The sequence below is a fragment of the Tetrao urogallus genome (assembly GCF_951394365.1).
Source record: "Tetrao urogallus genome assembly, chromosome: 1".
NCBI classification, from domain to species: Eukaryota; Metazoa; Chordata; class Aves; order Galliformes; family Phasianidae; genus Tetrao; species Tetrao urogallus.
In genome coordinates this window covers 80,603,709-80,618,883 of record NC_136813.1, presented here as the reverse complement: position 1 = coordinate 80,618,883, position 15,175 = coordinate 80,603,709, and the positions used below count along the sequence as shown (strand labels likewise).

Here is a 15,175-nt window from a genome sequence, read left to right as displayed (position 1 = left end):
CTTTCTGAAATATTCATGTTCATAACTTGAACTTTCTTGTGTCTTTCTTTGAATTGGAAGTTTTTGATCACTTCTTAATGACAAATTTACACTAAAATTTGTTTTAATATAAAATAAATGTGGTTCTTAGACTTGAAAAATTGAGTTTGCTCTAGGTCTAATTTGGAAATAGAATAAGTACCCATTATATAATTCCAAATATAAATGAAAACCGTGATCCTTAATGCTAAGCCTAAAGAAAACAAAAAAGCTTCTTTTCAAAACCTACTTTCTCAAAACCTACCTCGTAATAAAGTGAGTGGCTGAAATGGGATGCTTATCAGTTTGCAACAATGTTGAGCTGTGTCATGGTTTAGCTTTATTGCAGTTTCTGATCAGAGATGATTTTCAGTGTTCTAAACTGAGCAATTATCTAATATGATCAGACTGAATGTCACCATAAGCACTTTTTTTTTTTTTTTTTTTTTTTTAATCTGTAAGATTTATTATTGTTTGAACCTTCAGTAAATGAAATATATGGAATCTGCTTACTTTTTACTTGGACATAACATTGTTAATGCCACAAATTCAAGTAACCTGTAGTTTTATCATTCAGTTTCTAGGAAGTACAAAATAGAATTTACATTCTTGATAGAAAGTAGAGAAATATCTCTTCTATATATAATTCAATTAGATGTATCATTTTAATCCATCTCAAAAATTCGTTTTTTTAATTTTTTTTTTGCCAAAATTAAATCATAGTCCTATTAAAAATAAATATGAAAATGGAAAATATGAACAAATAAGAAAATGGGGGAAAAACAACTATTTTTCCTTTTGTTAATACATATGCAATAGAAATAGGTGGAAAATAATATACAATAATATCCTGTATTCTACAGATTTTAAAAGACTTGTTATTTGGGAGGAGCTGAAAATTTTGCATATGGTGCTCAAGTGTAATAAAATTATTGTAGATTGTTGCAATAGAAGTTTTATAGTAGCATGCATCATCACAGCTGTAGTCCTAACCAGGCATTTTTTCAATGAAGACTAATAGGAAAACTAAATAATGTGGTAATGTTTTCTTTAAAATAAATAAAAGAGAACAACATAGCATTTTTCAGTTTTAAAATGCATATGCTGTAAGTATACAGAAAACCTCATGTGTATGTAAATGTATGCTAATGTTAGCTTCTAGGATTTTTTTCTCCTATGACAACATTGTAAAGGAGAAAATAAATCAGATTTTTTTTTTTTTTTTTTTTTTTTGAGAGAGAGAGCATAGTATTGGAGATTTAATGGAAAAATATGTCTTTATACTAGTATTAAAATTTTCTCCTTCTTTCCAGCTCTGTTACTTTTCCTATTCTCTCCATTTGAGTCTTATCTCGATCAGTGGTAAAATCCATTTCAGTGTAACATGAAATGTATTTTAAGAACGTAAAATCAAAAAAAGTGAGTTACCAAAATATTTTCAAAAAAAATTTATAAGGGCATAGGAAGATCAGATTCCTTTGTTTTAAAAGGTATAAATGAACATTTATTGTATTATTTTTTTCTTTCTTTCTAGCACTTTGGAAGCCGGTGGGCAGCCATCTGCAGATGGACAGAAGATCGATGGGTCCTTTTGCAAGATATTCTTAGAAAATGGCAGCACTTTGCAGAAGAGCAGGTGAGTATTGTTAGTAGTTACAAACTGAAATGTTCTTCCTGAAACTGTACTAGGAACGGCCCAACTGGGGCTGTTTCATCTTGCTCTCTCCAATTTTCTTTCAGTGCCTTTTTGATGCGTGGCTTACTGAGAAAGAAGATGCACTTAGCGAAATCCAGACAAGCGACTTTAAAGATGAAAATGAGATGCTGACTAGTCTACGCAAATTAGCTGTATGTATTTTTTATTGACCTATATTGTGCTCAGTTTTTCCATTCATGAATCAGTGTGTGAGTGGTTTTATCCTCTCTTAGACAATATGATTTAATGGAATATGTATTTCTTTTTCTAAGAATGGATGTTATCTTCTGTGTGAGTAATTAATTGGTCCATGGTATTGCTGATAAGGTACTCGATAAGGACAGATACGCTTCTAGGTTGTCTCTTTGGTCAAAAGTTTGTGAATTGAATTAGTATTATCTTTTAACCATCCCTGTGTTACAGGAATCTACTTACATATGTCAAATATACTCTTTTCACCATATATTCTACCTCATTCTTCAGAAAATACTCTAGAATTCATCATCTTTGTGGAAAGAATGTCATTCAGATTGGCTTAGAAGTATGCCTTTCTGTAAAGATGTGAAACTTCACACATCCTAGGCTTGGAAATGGTTTTATAGCAATAGGACATTTGAAAAGAAAGTTAATTGTTAGGCATTGTTTTATGCAAAATAATTTTTTATGCATGCAGTAGATAGCAAACATTCATGTCTATGCTTTTGTTAAAGTGGGCAGATTATTACTGTAACTAGGAACTAAAGTCTTCTCTTTGAACAGCTTTTATTACTTATTTTGTCAAATAAAAAACGACTAATTTGGTACCTTCCAGAATTTGCTGGAAATATACCAAAAAGGAAATTTGTGTCCAGACAAGAGCAACAAAGCTGGTAATGGTCTAGAGAACAAGTCTTATGAGGAGCAGCTGAGGTAACTAAGGTTATTTTGCCTTGAGAAAAGGAAGCTCAGGGAAGACCTTACTGCTCTCTACAATTACCTCGAAGGAGTTTGTAGTGAAGCGAAGGTCATTTTTTTTCGCGTGTCCTGCACTTAAGTTTTGAAGCCTCTAAAATAAAGGCAGTGGTGTTACTCTTTTTCATAAAACATGCTGAGATCTACTGAAAAGATATGTGAAGAGTTAATTCAATAAATGAATTCTATTAATTCAATTAACATATGTTTAGATTTTCACTTGCTTCACTTAATGCAAATTTCTTCTTAGAAGAAATAAATAAGACACTTTGTTGACACTAATTCTTACTAGAATAAATCTCTCAGAAACCAAACAGTTATTTTACAACAGCTGTTGCTCATTAGAATATTACATTGATTAAGAATGCTTTTGGCAATGTTTTAAAAAAGCAAAACAATAACTACAGTAAAAATTTGAAAATGAACTTATGAAAGTGCAATATTCAGAAGTAAAGAAATTGCTTTTGAACATTTATAATGTTCCAGTACTGGAGTTTACAATATGCACTTGATAGAAGTTATGACTGAATTATTTGATAATTAATTTTAAAAAATCAAACAGTCCTGTTTATTCTCTTGCCGACAGCTAAATGACAAATGTTGTTAGCTCAAGGTCTCTTCCTGTACTGGAAAAAATCAAAACTAAAATGTATTCATTGGTATAAAACACTGACAAGTTTCAGTAAGAGAATGTGAAAACAGAATCCTCCAGTATGTTTCTACAGGTTATTTGAAACTATCGCAAGAGAGTATTAGGTGGTAGTGATCAATAGGTTTGCCTTCCAGTTGAATGCTGACTCAAAGAGGTTGTATACTGGAGTTTCCAGGTTCTCAGCTGGTTGGCTGTGTCATTTGCACACTCAATAGAGCTCCCAGGACTCTCCAGACTTCTGGACTCCTCAGGAGATACGACTGCTGCATAGCCAGGGCTTGTCAAGATCTCAGGAAGATGCAGAATATATGGTTCTCCAGTCCTGACAGAACTAAGCTATTTTTGTAGAGTCATAGAATTAGCATGTTTGGAAAAGATCTCTGAGATGATCCTATCATTTTCCTTCAGTGCTTTCATTTTTTTCATCATACTTAGGGATTAAATATTTTTCTAGAAATCTTTTTTTTTTTTTTTTTTTTCCCCCCCCTGTTTTTAATATGCTTTGTATGGAAAATACCACAAAACTTTTAAGAACCTTTGTTTGAAATGTTGATATAGTTGTTAATATTCATGCAGTTTAAAGGTTATAAAGCCACACAGCTGTTAGTTTTTTTGATTTATATCACTACCTGAAGCAAGTTTTCGTGTCTGGAGTTGCTCCACCTGTCATTTTATATTGCTTTATGAAGTGCAATCTGTCCATTCCTCTATGTCAGCTTCAGTTTTTACAGTACAACAGCGCAGAGGTATTGGAGTTTGTGAAAAACATTCTTGCCCATTTTCCCTTCTTTACCAAAGGAAGCCAATGGATTGTTGGATTTCATTAAAGCTTTCAGTACTGTTTTTTACAGTATCCATTTGAACAAAATGTCCAGCTAGTCAAATATATGGGTAAACAATTGGGCTCAAAGGGTTATAGAAAATGGGGTTACATCAGATTGGCGGCCAGTGACTGGCAGGGTTCCCTAGGACTATGTTTTAGGGCCAATTATTTTTAATGTTTTTGTCAGTGTTGAATATAAGATTTTGAGGTATACTTAGAAAAGTTTGCAGATGTTACTACATTGGGCAGAGTCTGTTGATACCCTTGAGCATAGAGAGGCCTTGCAGTGAGATCCTGACAAATGGAGGGCTGGGCAATCACCAAAAGCATGAAGTTTAACATGAGCAAGTCACAAATTCTTATCTTGGGATGGGGCAACCCTGGCTGCATGCATTGAATGGGGGATGAGAGGCTGAAGAGCTGGCCCACAGAGAGGTACCTGGGGGGTGTGACTGATGGCAAGTTGAACCTGAGACAGCAGTGTGCCCAGACAGCCAAAATGGCCAACTGTACCCTGGAATGTATAAAAATCAACATTGCCAAACAGTCAAGGAAAGGGGTTGCCCCTCCCTGCTCTATACTGTTGCAGCCTCACCTCCAGCACTGGGTGCAGTTTTGGGCATCTCAATACAAGAAGACAATAAAACCACTATTGGAGATCATCCAGTGAGGGCTCCAAAAATGGTGACAGATACAGAGAGCAAGACATATGAGAAGTAGATGAGGTCTCTAGGTGTGGTCAGCCCAGAGCAGAGTAGGCTGAGGGGAGCCTTCATGGTCGCTGCAGCTCCTCACAGAGAAAGGGACAGAAGGAATGGCATGGATCTGCGTCAGGGGAGGAGCAGCTGGGGGTGTGGGCTGTGGGCCCATTACCAAACTCCCGGAGTTCAAGAAGTGTCTGGACAGTGCTCTCAGACACAGAGTTAGAATTTTGGGTGGTGCTTTGTGCTGCCTAGAATTGAACTTAATGATCCTTTTGGGTCTCTTCCAACTAGGGAAATTCTATGATTCCGTAGGGCACCTTCTAGGTGCTCCTTTCTTTCTAAGGTGTTTTTTGTTTGTTTGTTTGTTTGTTTTGCTTCTGTCTGAATTACTTGTCTTCCTGCTGTTGCTTTGTTTAACAGATCCTAAAAGGAGATATAGAAATGAAAAGACAAATGATGAGTAAGCTGAAGTCACTCAGCAAAGACCTCCATGTAGCTGTGAAAAATAAAGCAGTCGCTCAGAAGCTGGAAAGCCGACTTGAAAACTTTGCCCAGCGCTGGGATAGCCTTGTGCAGAAGTTGGAGAGCAATTCTAAGCAGGTTCGTCAAACTGTTTTGTCAGTTGTTGACACTCAAATCCTGTGCCAGTCAGATGCTTGCAGTAGTTTTGGTGCTGTTTGTTACTTTTTTATTTTTTCTTTTGTGATTTCTTAAGACACAATTTTTAGGATAGCATGATACAACTGCAATATAACCCCAGAATGTTAGGTATCTCTTTAATTTTTTGTCTGTCTTCACTATGTTGATTACTCAGGTTGTTTACTGTGCTTTCAGGGATGGTAGAATCCAAAATGGAAATATTCAGTTAGTTTATTTTTAATCTGTAATAGTTGGTCACTTCAAATGTGCTGTTTTTATGGCTGTCTGTGGAATAACAGTCTGAAATTAGTGTTAAAAACTGTTCACTAGCTAAACAACTATTTTTATTTATTTTCAGCAGTGCTTTTATGGTTACATTTTTAATTTTGCTTATATTTAACTCTTTCATATATTAAAAAAAAAAAAAAAAAAAAAAAAAAAAGCTTGAAAAAATAAAGAAAACTGTCCTTTTGGCACAAATGCCTGAGGGAAAAATAAGCCGTCATTTGTTACTATTCCATCCTGCTCCTTTCTGTTTACCATAATATTAAAAAATAAAATGTGGCTTAAAATTTGTCATTTTTTTTAACTGAATAACAAAACTAAGTGCTCTGGTATAATATTCAAAAATGTATCCATTCATCTTTCCTAGCCATTTGTCAACATCTCTCTCTTGTTTGATTCAAAACCATATCTGATCACTTTTTCTTCCACTTTCTTATATTATTTTTATATGACAGTTATTTGAGTAGTAATAGAAGTAAAAAACAGTTTGTTCTATAGAACATTTGCAACAGTTGATTTAACTCACGAATGTTTACAATAAGGAACATGTAGTTTTTACACAAAAGAAAATCCAGAATTTTGAATTTGGGACAGCTTGGGTCATGTGATTTCAAGAAGTTAGTACTTCTTCATGGATGCCTACAATTGTCATGTCTCATAAAAGGGGCAAATACTGTAGAACAGTATTAATTACAGCCTACATGATACTTATGTTATTCAGGTACGTGTTCTTGCATATGTAAAAAGGAGCTTGGTAGCTTCTTTTAAATAACAATACTATTCAAGCTTCAAAATGTTTTATTATTCTCATATATTTGTAAAATATTGCTAGTAATCAACACTTTAACCTCTCTGATTTTGACAGTGTCATAACTTTTCTCATTTACTATTATTTCATAATACTAGAATAAGTCATAACAACAGGAATTACAGGCATGTTAAAGTTTTATTAAATAAACTATGTGTGCTAGAATTGAGTAAGCTGCCTACCAAAGTGAGAGAAGTAGAAATTGCATAAAACACATGCAATGAATACAGGGAAAAAGGAACCATGAAGAGGCTGCTTAATCTATTACAAACTGTCCGTGTCCTATAAACTGTTCTTTGAGAATCAGTGTTCTGGATAATACAGACATTACATTGATGTACTTCTATAAATAATGTCTTCATTCATATTTTGTTACTTAATTTCTTTTTCAAAACCATATTAGTAGCATAGATGTCTTAAAATATTTGTCTTCATTGTAAGACCAATATTTAAAACATGTATTCATAATGTTATGTGAGTTCCCACACTTTCCATGAAAACTTTTTAAAGTCAGTTTGAAAGTTTAATTGGAAGGTAGCTTAAATCCTCCTTTTGTATACTCATCTACACTCCCTGAAGGATGCATATCTTCATTTATTTTGACACGTTTGTGTTAATAGGCTAAAAAACATGTTTCAATTAATACTCTACATCCTCCTGAAGAGATTGTAGAGTACTATCTGTTAGGTATATAATAAAGGCTGCTGGTGTCTTATATCCATAAAATTTCTAAAACCTGCAGTCACAATGGGTTGGGAAAAAATAAACACAGCTTTTGAAAACAGTCCAAAATATTAAAACGTTTAGATTATTAATTAGTCCTAAAAGCAAGTAAGTTCAATTTTGAAAATGGAACCAAGATGGCAAAACAAAACAAGTCTTCTTGTGAAGTCCTGAGGCTGTACATCCATAAATCATAATGGAGCACAGGTGGGAGATTGTTTCCAAAACAGTGTAACAGTGTTATCATAATGCCACACTTCTCTGAGAAGAAGCAACTTTGCTTGGCGGAGAGCTGGTATGCTGATGTGGGCATATTGCTTCAAATTCTGGGGATATTTGATATTCAGTGCTAACTCTAAAGCGCTGTTACACACTTGAGGTATATCCTTGCATTTACCTCTGCACTACGAAATAATAATAATGTACTTATTGCCATGTGTTTCTACCTAGGCAGGGCAGATATTGTTGGTGTGCTGTATTTGTTATGGAGCTTATTTACATGTACAGACAAGAAGAAAATGCCTCTAGAACATCTACTTATTTCATCTAATTGTGAACTGGAGAGGAGAGAAGATGGTAACAGTTAATATATAATTTTTCTCCAAAATCATCAGAAAATGCAGATTTTATTCTTTCAACATGGGTACAGACTTCAAAATTAACTTTTTTGTTTCATTAATGATTCTCATAGTACCTTCTTAACTGTATTTTTTATCATGTTTCCTCTCTCTCTCTTACTAAAGTGTCACTAAATGATTAACTGGCTAGCAAAATAAGAAATTATATGGATATCTCAGCCTTAGATCAAAGCTGATTCTCTAATTATACATGGAACAGTTATAAATCCCAAAAGAAATGTGCATAAAGTAGAATGCAAGTCTTCCTACGTTTAGGTAATTCATTGCTGTGAATTTGAAGCATCCAGTCTGAACTCATGGCTGAAGCTGCTTCTGCGATGGATGGCATAGATGAGAGAGACTGGCACCCCTCAAAAGCAGTTTATTTTCATCATGAAAGTGCCTGTTTTTTTTTTTTTTTTCATTGAACACGCACTGGAAACAAGGACAAGGACAACTTTTATAGAGTAGATGTATAACTTTTAGAAACTCTAAACTCCCCTTGAGTGAGCTCATTATGCTTCACTACATTGTACTGAAAATCTTCCCAAAGTAAAGAAAATGCCATTCTTCATCTGAGCTTCCTTACTTGCATACATACATTTTATCAAAGAACTCATGACAGCTCCAAAAGCGAGTGTTATGGAAAATTATGACTATATCAAGACTCAGGGCATTTCCAAAGGCAGCAATAAATGATGTCATTAAAGGTAGGCTGCCATATAAAAGAGAAATAAAACATCATAAAACTACTCAACTACTACACACACATTGTATATACCTTTATCTGCAGAAGATGAAAAGATTGAAATGTGTCCATTCCCAAAAAAAAAAAAAAAAAAAAAAAAGATGACTTTTAACATGTTTCTAAGATGAGCTTACTGATGTGAAACTGAAGGCAAGCATTGTATTTTGGAAGCCTTTTAAAGTGCAGCTTTGTGAGTCACCTTAGCACTTCCAGTATGATTTTCTAGTGGGTTAACGGCCCAGTCTGTATCACTCCTTCTCAGATTCATATATGCCTGTCACAAACTTAAAGAGACAAGGAAATTGTACTGTCATTATTTGGATTGTCCTTGAATTATACGTGAAACAAACCATTTCAGTGCTAATTTCTTATATTTTTAAGGATTTTCCTTTACCCTCGAGTATGTGCATTTTTAAAATGTGTACCATTTTGCTGAACTTCACCTTGCAATGTAGTGTTCAGTACCTTCTAGCCTTCCCCCTTCTCTGTAATTAGAATGATTATGAACATCAAATTCATCTCTGCAATTTCATTTTGAAATATATAGTATTTAACCTCTACTCCTATTGATTAAGCATGAAAAGTACTTCCTTACTGTTTTGACATGTAAATCATTACTCCCAACAGCATCGTGACTTGACTGCTCTGAGCATATGGTAATTACACTGCCTGCTTTTGAAGCACAGTTCCAAATCACCAGCTGGAACTGCTGCTACTGTGTAATTGGTAGGGTGCTGCAGATGATTCCTACAGTACCCTAGGTGTGATTTATTCTGTTTTACACTTGCCTCAGTGTAGACTGTACCCTGATATTGACTGGCAAATGGAACATGGCAGGATGTGACCTCAAGTGTCAGAAACATCCTATCATCGACTTTTAGATAAAACTGAGTGCAAAAAGAATACAGTGAGAAGAGGAAAAGGAGGCTGAAGTCAGAGCTGCATATACAGAGCAAGGAAGGATTTGGAGTGCTCTTAGCTGCAGAGACAACCAAGGAACAGATGTTATCCTCACATTGCATAGAACCCTAGATCTCAGAAACTTTAACATGCTCTTTCTTTCTGTCCCGAAATAAAATTAATTTTAAAAATGCTGCAAAGAATGCTGTATTAAATCTTGATAAAACTAAGCTGAAGTGTTTCCTTATACTGGAGATTTCTGTAGTTGAAAATATCAGTCAGCACATCTTGCTGAGGGAACGAAACCAAGGATATTAATAGATAATATTGTAGTGATAAAAAGTGGCATTTTTTCCCCATAATTTATGTAGTTCATATGTTAACTAAGTTGTCACAGTTCACAAACAGCTTACTACAATTGATATGATTAATCCCAGGATTTTAGAAAACATCCGCTTTGAATCTTGATTTTGTAGTGTTCTGACTTGTTCAGATTTTTCTCTGAAGTTCAGACTGCTGCACTTTATATAGAGAAAAGCACAGCACTGAGTTGGCTGCTTTAAATGAGATTGCCAAAATTACAGTAACGTGGACTTTCCTATCCATCATTTTCACTGGCAGACTGGACAAAGATCAGCAAGACTTCTTTGTTCAGCATGCTGCATGAAATATTCAGCAAAGCAAGCAGTATTTTTTTTTTTCCTTCCAGTTTTTTGTTAACTTTACTGGTGTTGCCTGCTGAAAAGAAGCCTAGTTGCTAACAGCACACCTCATTCCTCATCATTCTAATTTTTCAGTATGCGCAGGAAGTGGGAAATGAGCTGCAGTTAAATACCTAGTATGCATCTTCAGTGTTATTTAGAAGTACTGATGTCTCAAGTAAAGTTTACTCAGTACTGTCACTAGTTTCTGATACAAGAACTAATAGATTATTTACATATGTTGTACTGTGAAATTTTAGATACTAATGTTCTTGTCTCTCCATTGGAAGACCTTTGTAATTATTGCATGCTAGCAATAAAATAAGAAGCAGTGCTTGCCTGGTATGCAGCTTTGCCTGCACCTGATGTAAAAGTCTTCCTTTTATTTTCCATTTCACTGCCCTGAACCGTTTTCAGGTGTCACTGGAACTGTGAATCATAGAATGACCAAGGTTGGAAAAGTCCTACAAGATCATCCTGACAGATATGAGCAGACAGTACTGTTTATCATCCCACTTCTTTTTTTCTTAATGCAACTGGACTTTTTTAGGAGTTAGTTTTCATTTTTCCCTGCAAAGTATAAAATGCATTTTACTGGTGTAAATGCATTATGTTATATACATGTTACATATTTGAGTTTTGCTGTCTCTTACTACTTCTTCCTTTTAGTTTTTAGTTATAAAGTGAAATGGAAATAAATTTACTTATCTTCTAGTGCATGTTTTCTAATTTAAGATTTCGTGACAGAAAGCTAACTGCCTTTTTGTGCAAGTAGGTTGTGATGAACTATGTTCTCGTTTAAAGATTATTATAAAGGGTAAAAATAGCAACTAGTAATTTAGTGACATCATAATGCTTTATGAGTCCTCAGGAATAAATCTTCAGAATGGCAGCAGAATAACAGCAGTGGTAATATTTCACACATTTTCTTTATTCAATTTCTTTATAAAATTGACCTTTTTGTTCCCATTTATTTATTTTCTTCATTCACTATTTTATAAGAGCAAGCCATAAGTTCATTGTGTTTGAGATTCAGTCTGATTTTGGTATTGACTTCTGCGTTTATCTTAATCACATAGTATGAGACAAATAAAACAGTTTGATTTGAGTTCAGTATAATGTTATTTTTTTCTGAAGGTCAACCGATGATTAGACAGGAGCAGTTTCTCATTATTTTTCTATTGCTATTCCAAACGATCTTTACTGAAATCTTTCAAACAATGTTTGACCTCTGCTTTAATACTTCTCACAGGTTTCGCAGGCTGTCACTTCCACTCAGACATCACTAACACAGACTACTGTAATGGAAACTGTCACTATGGTGACCACAAGGGAACAAATCCTGGTTAAGCATGCTAAAGAGGAGCTCCCACCACCACCTCCTCACAAAAAAAGGCAACTCCTTGTGGATTCGGAAATTAGGAAGAGGTGAGAATCATTTAGACATGGAGAGAGAATAATAATAAAGTTGGGTGAGAATGCCAAATTAGTCATCTGACTGCAATATTTCTGTGCAGAATTTCTTGAAATTAAAATGCTATTTCTGTACTCAAATGCCAACTCACTGTTACCTTTCCTTACTTAGGATAAATTATAGAGATTTTTTTTGTGTTATCCCAACTATTTTGTAGTATAGAATGTTAATCATTATGTCAATGTCATTATGATAGTAACTGCACTCAGTAGGTATATTTTGCATAGGGCATGTGTGACTTGGAGAAAAGAAAGTTTTCAGCTTTTTAAATTCTTTAAAATTTAAAGAATTTACGTTTTTAGTAGTTGGACTGCAAGTAGTGCTTCATTTCCAAAGTTCAAGTTTTATTCTTTTCAGTTATCTAGAGGCAGGGTTACTATTTGGTGAAATGTGCAATACTGTGATTTTCAGTGTTTTTTCTGTGTAACTCATACAAGTTATAGTGGACTTTTGTAATAATACTGAACACTTGTTAAAGTCACAAGAAAGACTTCTAAAGAGTAAAATTGTCTCAAGCACTGAACTTAAGAATATTATGTTAGAAGCAAGACTTAAAACTGTAATTTTAGTGGTAGTTTTGGAAATATGTGTTTGCTTGTGTGTGCGTATGTATATATGTACATATTCAGATTAATATATGAATTCCAAGCTAGCAGACATAAGGACTAAGAGGAATCTGAAACTACAGTCAATATCTTATTCTCATAGAAAATATCTTTTTAGTTCAATGTGTCTTCAATTATAGCAAGTTATTTTCTTGTCAAATAGTCTTTAACAGTGTTAAAATTACAACTACATATATTATTAAGAGGAATAGGGTTCAATCAGTATGAAGAAATCTTTGTTGTTGTTGTTTTAATTGAAGGAGTATTTCATTGGGGGGGGGAACTCACATAAATTCTTAGAGGCATTTTTCTTTATACAGACATCTGACATGTAATTTATCTTACTCCTTTTTGCTCATTCTAAAAGTAAGGTTTCTAGTAAACCCCATTATTTAAGAAAGCCAAACATCTGATGTAAAAAGAGTGACTCGCCATTTTCTTGTTAAATTGGAAAACTATTTCTTTTGAGTTGTCTTTGACTTCATTGCTTATAAAAAGTCTCTAAACTAAACAAGTAAATTTCAAATGGCTAAATCTGGATGAAATGAATATTATCTTCAAAGTCTCAATTTGAAAATATTTTGAATCTGCATAGTTTCTTCTGGGAGGAAGGTGGTTTGGGGCTTTTTTTGATGAGGGTGAATGATACTTCCACATTTTCTCACCTTCATTCCTCAGTACTTCTCTAGCTGTAGGCATCGGTCTGCGTTGCTACATTCTGGAAAAAAAAAAATTGTGCTCCAGATTTGATTTCTGCATTTTGTGAATTTAAGAAAGATTTCTCAAAGACGCACTGAAGTGCTAGGTGCTTAGTTTCAAGGTAGAAGATTAGTTTAGCTGCTCTGTGAATACTGCAAAGGATTCTACAGCTGCTTAGTTGAGGAAAAAAATGGCGATTTTTAAATTATTATTAAATTTTATTTTCTAACTGGTTTGAAAGAATTAAAGTGTACGAGTCTCGTTTACTCTCAGGAATTTAAGTCTTAAGACTCTGTAGACCTACGTAAACAGGAGTTGATTTCATATTTCCACTGTGCCAATTCACTGTGGCCTAAATGCATAGTAAAGAAGCTGTTGTTTTTTTCTTTCCTCCTACAGCAACTTACTACCATGAGTAATGGAAAGCAGAGAAAAGAAATTGGAGACTTTTTTTTTTTTTTCCTTCACCAAAATCTAAAGCTGCCTTCTAATTTAGTGCTTTAAAACTTCAGGATAATTCAGGGATATTCTGACTTTTGTTTTTTGAATTTATTTACATCCAAGAGTGGAAAAAATACATATATACTTAGAGCTGTATAGAATAAGTCTTAAAAGCACGTATAAGACATTAGGCCTTGAGGTACATGTAACATGCGTTAAGTTTTTGGGTAGAAAAACCTGTATATAGGTGAAAGGTTTGCCAAGGTGTTATTTTCACTGACATAGCACTAGAAAAAAACATAAGTCAGTTCTGCAGCATAGAAAAATGTGAAAATTATTCAATTTAGAATAGGTTTTTAAATAGGAAGCAGAATAGAGCTTTTTATCATTTAATTTATACATAATTATAATACATGTGTTCCTTAATAATACCCAAGATATCTTTCTTTTTCAGTTAATAAGTAACTTTGTACATGTATCCTAATATTTCCAAGGAATGTCTGTCATAACATTGTTGTGAAAATAATGTTCTTCTTCAGATTTGAAAGATACTATGTCCTTTGAAGACAGAGGTATATTAAGGCAGGGTAGTTGCTCCATCTAGTGTTTTACATTTAATAACTGTTAACAAAACTATAAATCTGTTGAAAATAAAGTGGCCTTCATTTCATTAAAAATATTGTATTTGAGGCTCTAATGCTTAATTACTTAGAAAAGTTTCAGTTTGTTTGTTTGTTTGTTTGTTTTTTAATAGAAAAGTATTGAGGGAAAAATTACAATGAAGTATTTAAAGATTTTTTTCCAGGTAGTCCACTACTACTATTTCTTTCAAGCAGTCCACTACAGTACAGAATTATATAATCTGAACTAAATAATGATTGTTAAGCACTTTTACAGGAACTCTGTTGGGCTATTTGATCCTTGTCCTCTTATAAAAATGCAGTGTTTGCTCTTTCACCATCATTTAAATGTACTTAGCAAATCTAGAAAGATGAGTGCCATTTTTATTCAGTTTTCTGGATAGTCCTTGTTCTAGCAGATCAGTAGATAGTAGATCTAGCTAGATGCTTGTATCTGTGTAGCCAGTGCCAGAGAAAAGAGAAAGGTGCCAGAGACAAAGGATTATAATTTTCTGTTCAATGAACAATGAAAGAATGAACAACTCATAAATGTTTTAATCTAGAATGAAGAATAACTATGGATATATCAAGTTCTGAGAATGTATGTATTTTAAAACTTCATGTCCACTATTTTTTTTTTTACTCTTGATCCCGTTTGTATGGCAAGAAGTGGCATAAGTTACTAATAAACCGAGAATATACATTCTTCACATTTAGTGCCTGGTATTGCCTGTTGTACTATGGAAGTGTTACCTGTTGGCACTCAAAGGGAGGCATGACTGCATTTAAAAATGCTTTACATTTCTAGCCACTGGCTGTTTGCTGAAGGCAAATGGTGTTAATGAACACAGCAGCCTCTAGACTTTCATTCTCCTCAGCTCTTTTCTCTCACATATGAGAAATGTGGTGCATCTAATCTGTCTGAATTTAATCAAAGCATTCCATTACACTGCTAAGGCATAAATGCTAAGGCTGGAGAAAGTATGGTTTATTACTATGAGAAAGGTAGCATGGAAGAGTGTCTAAAGAAGGAGAACTATGAGATTAAAAAGATTGATTGAATATTTTCTT

At 33.9% G+C, this 15,175-nt stretch overlaps 1 protein-coding gene across 1 annotated transcript in view; it reads left to right on the top strand.

The window, feature by feature from the left end:
* The window catches only part of DMD (dystrophin), a gene marked incomplete at both ends in the record, with an annotated part of 1,041,552 nt that overhangs the window by 366,819 nt on the left and 659,558 nt on the right, over nucleotides 1-15,175 (top strand). The window contains 4 exons of the mRNA XM_079549062.1: nucleotides 1,553-1,654; nucleotides 1,759-1,866; nucleotides 5,265-5,444; nucleotides 11,518-11,693. Coding sequence (XP_079405188.1) covers nucleotides 1,553-1,654; nucleotides 1,759-1,866; nucleotides 5,265-5,444; nucleotides 11,518-11,693 — 566 coding nt within the window. The remainder of the gene's footprint in view (nucleotides 1-1,552; nucleotides 1,655-1,758; nucleotides 1,867-5,264; nucleotides 5,445-11,517; nucleotides 11,694-15,175) is intronic.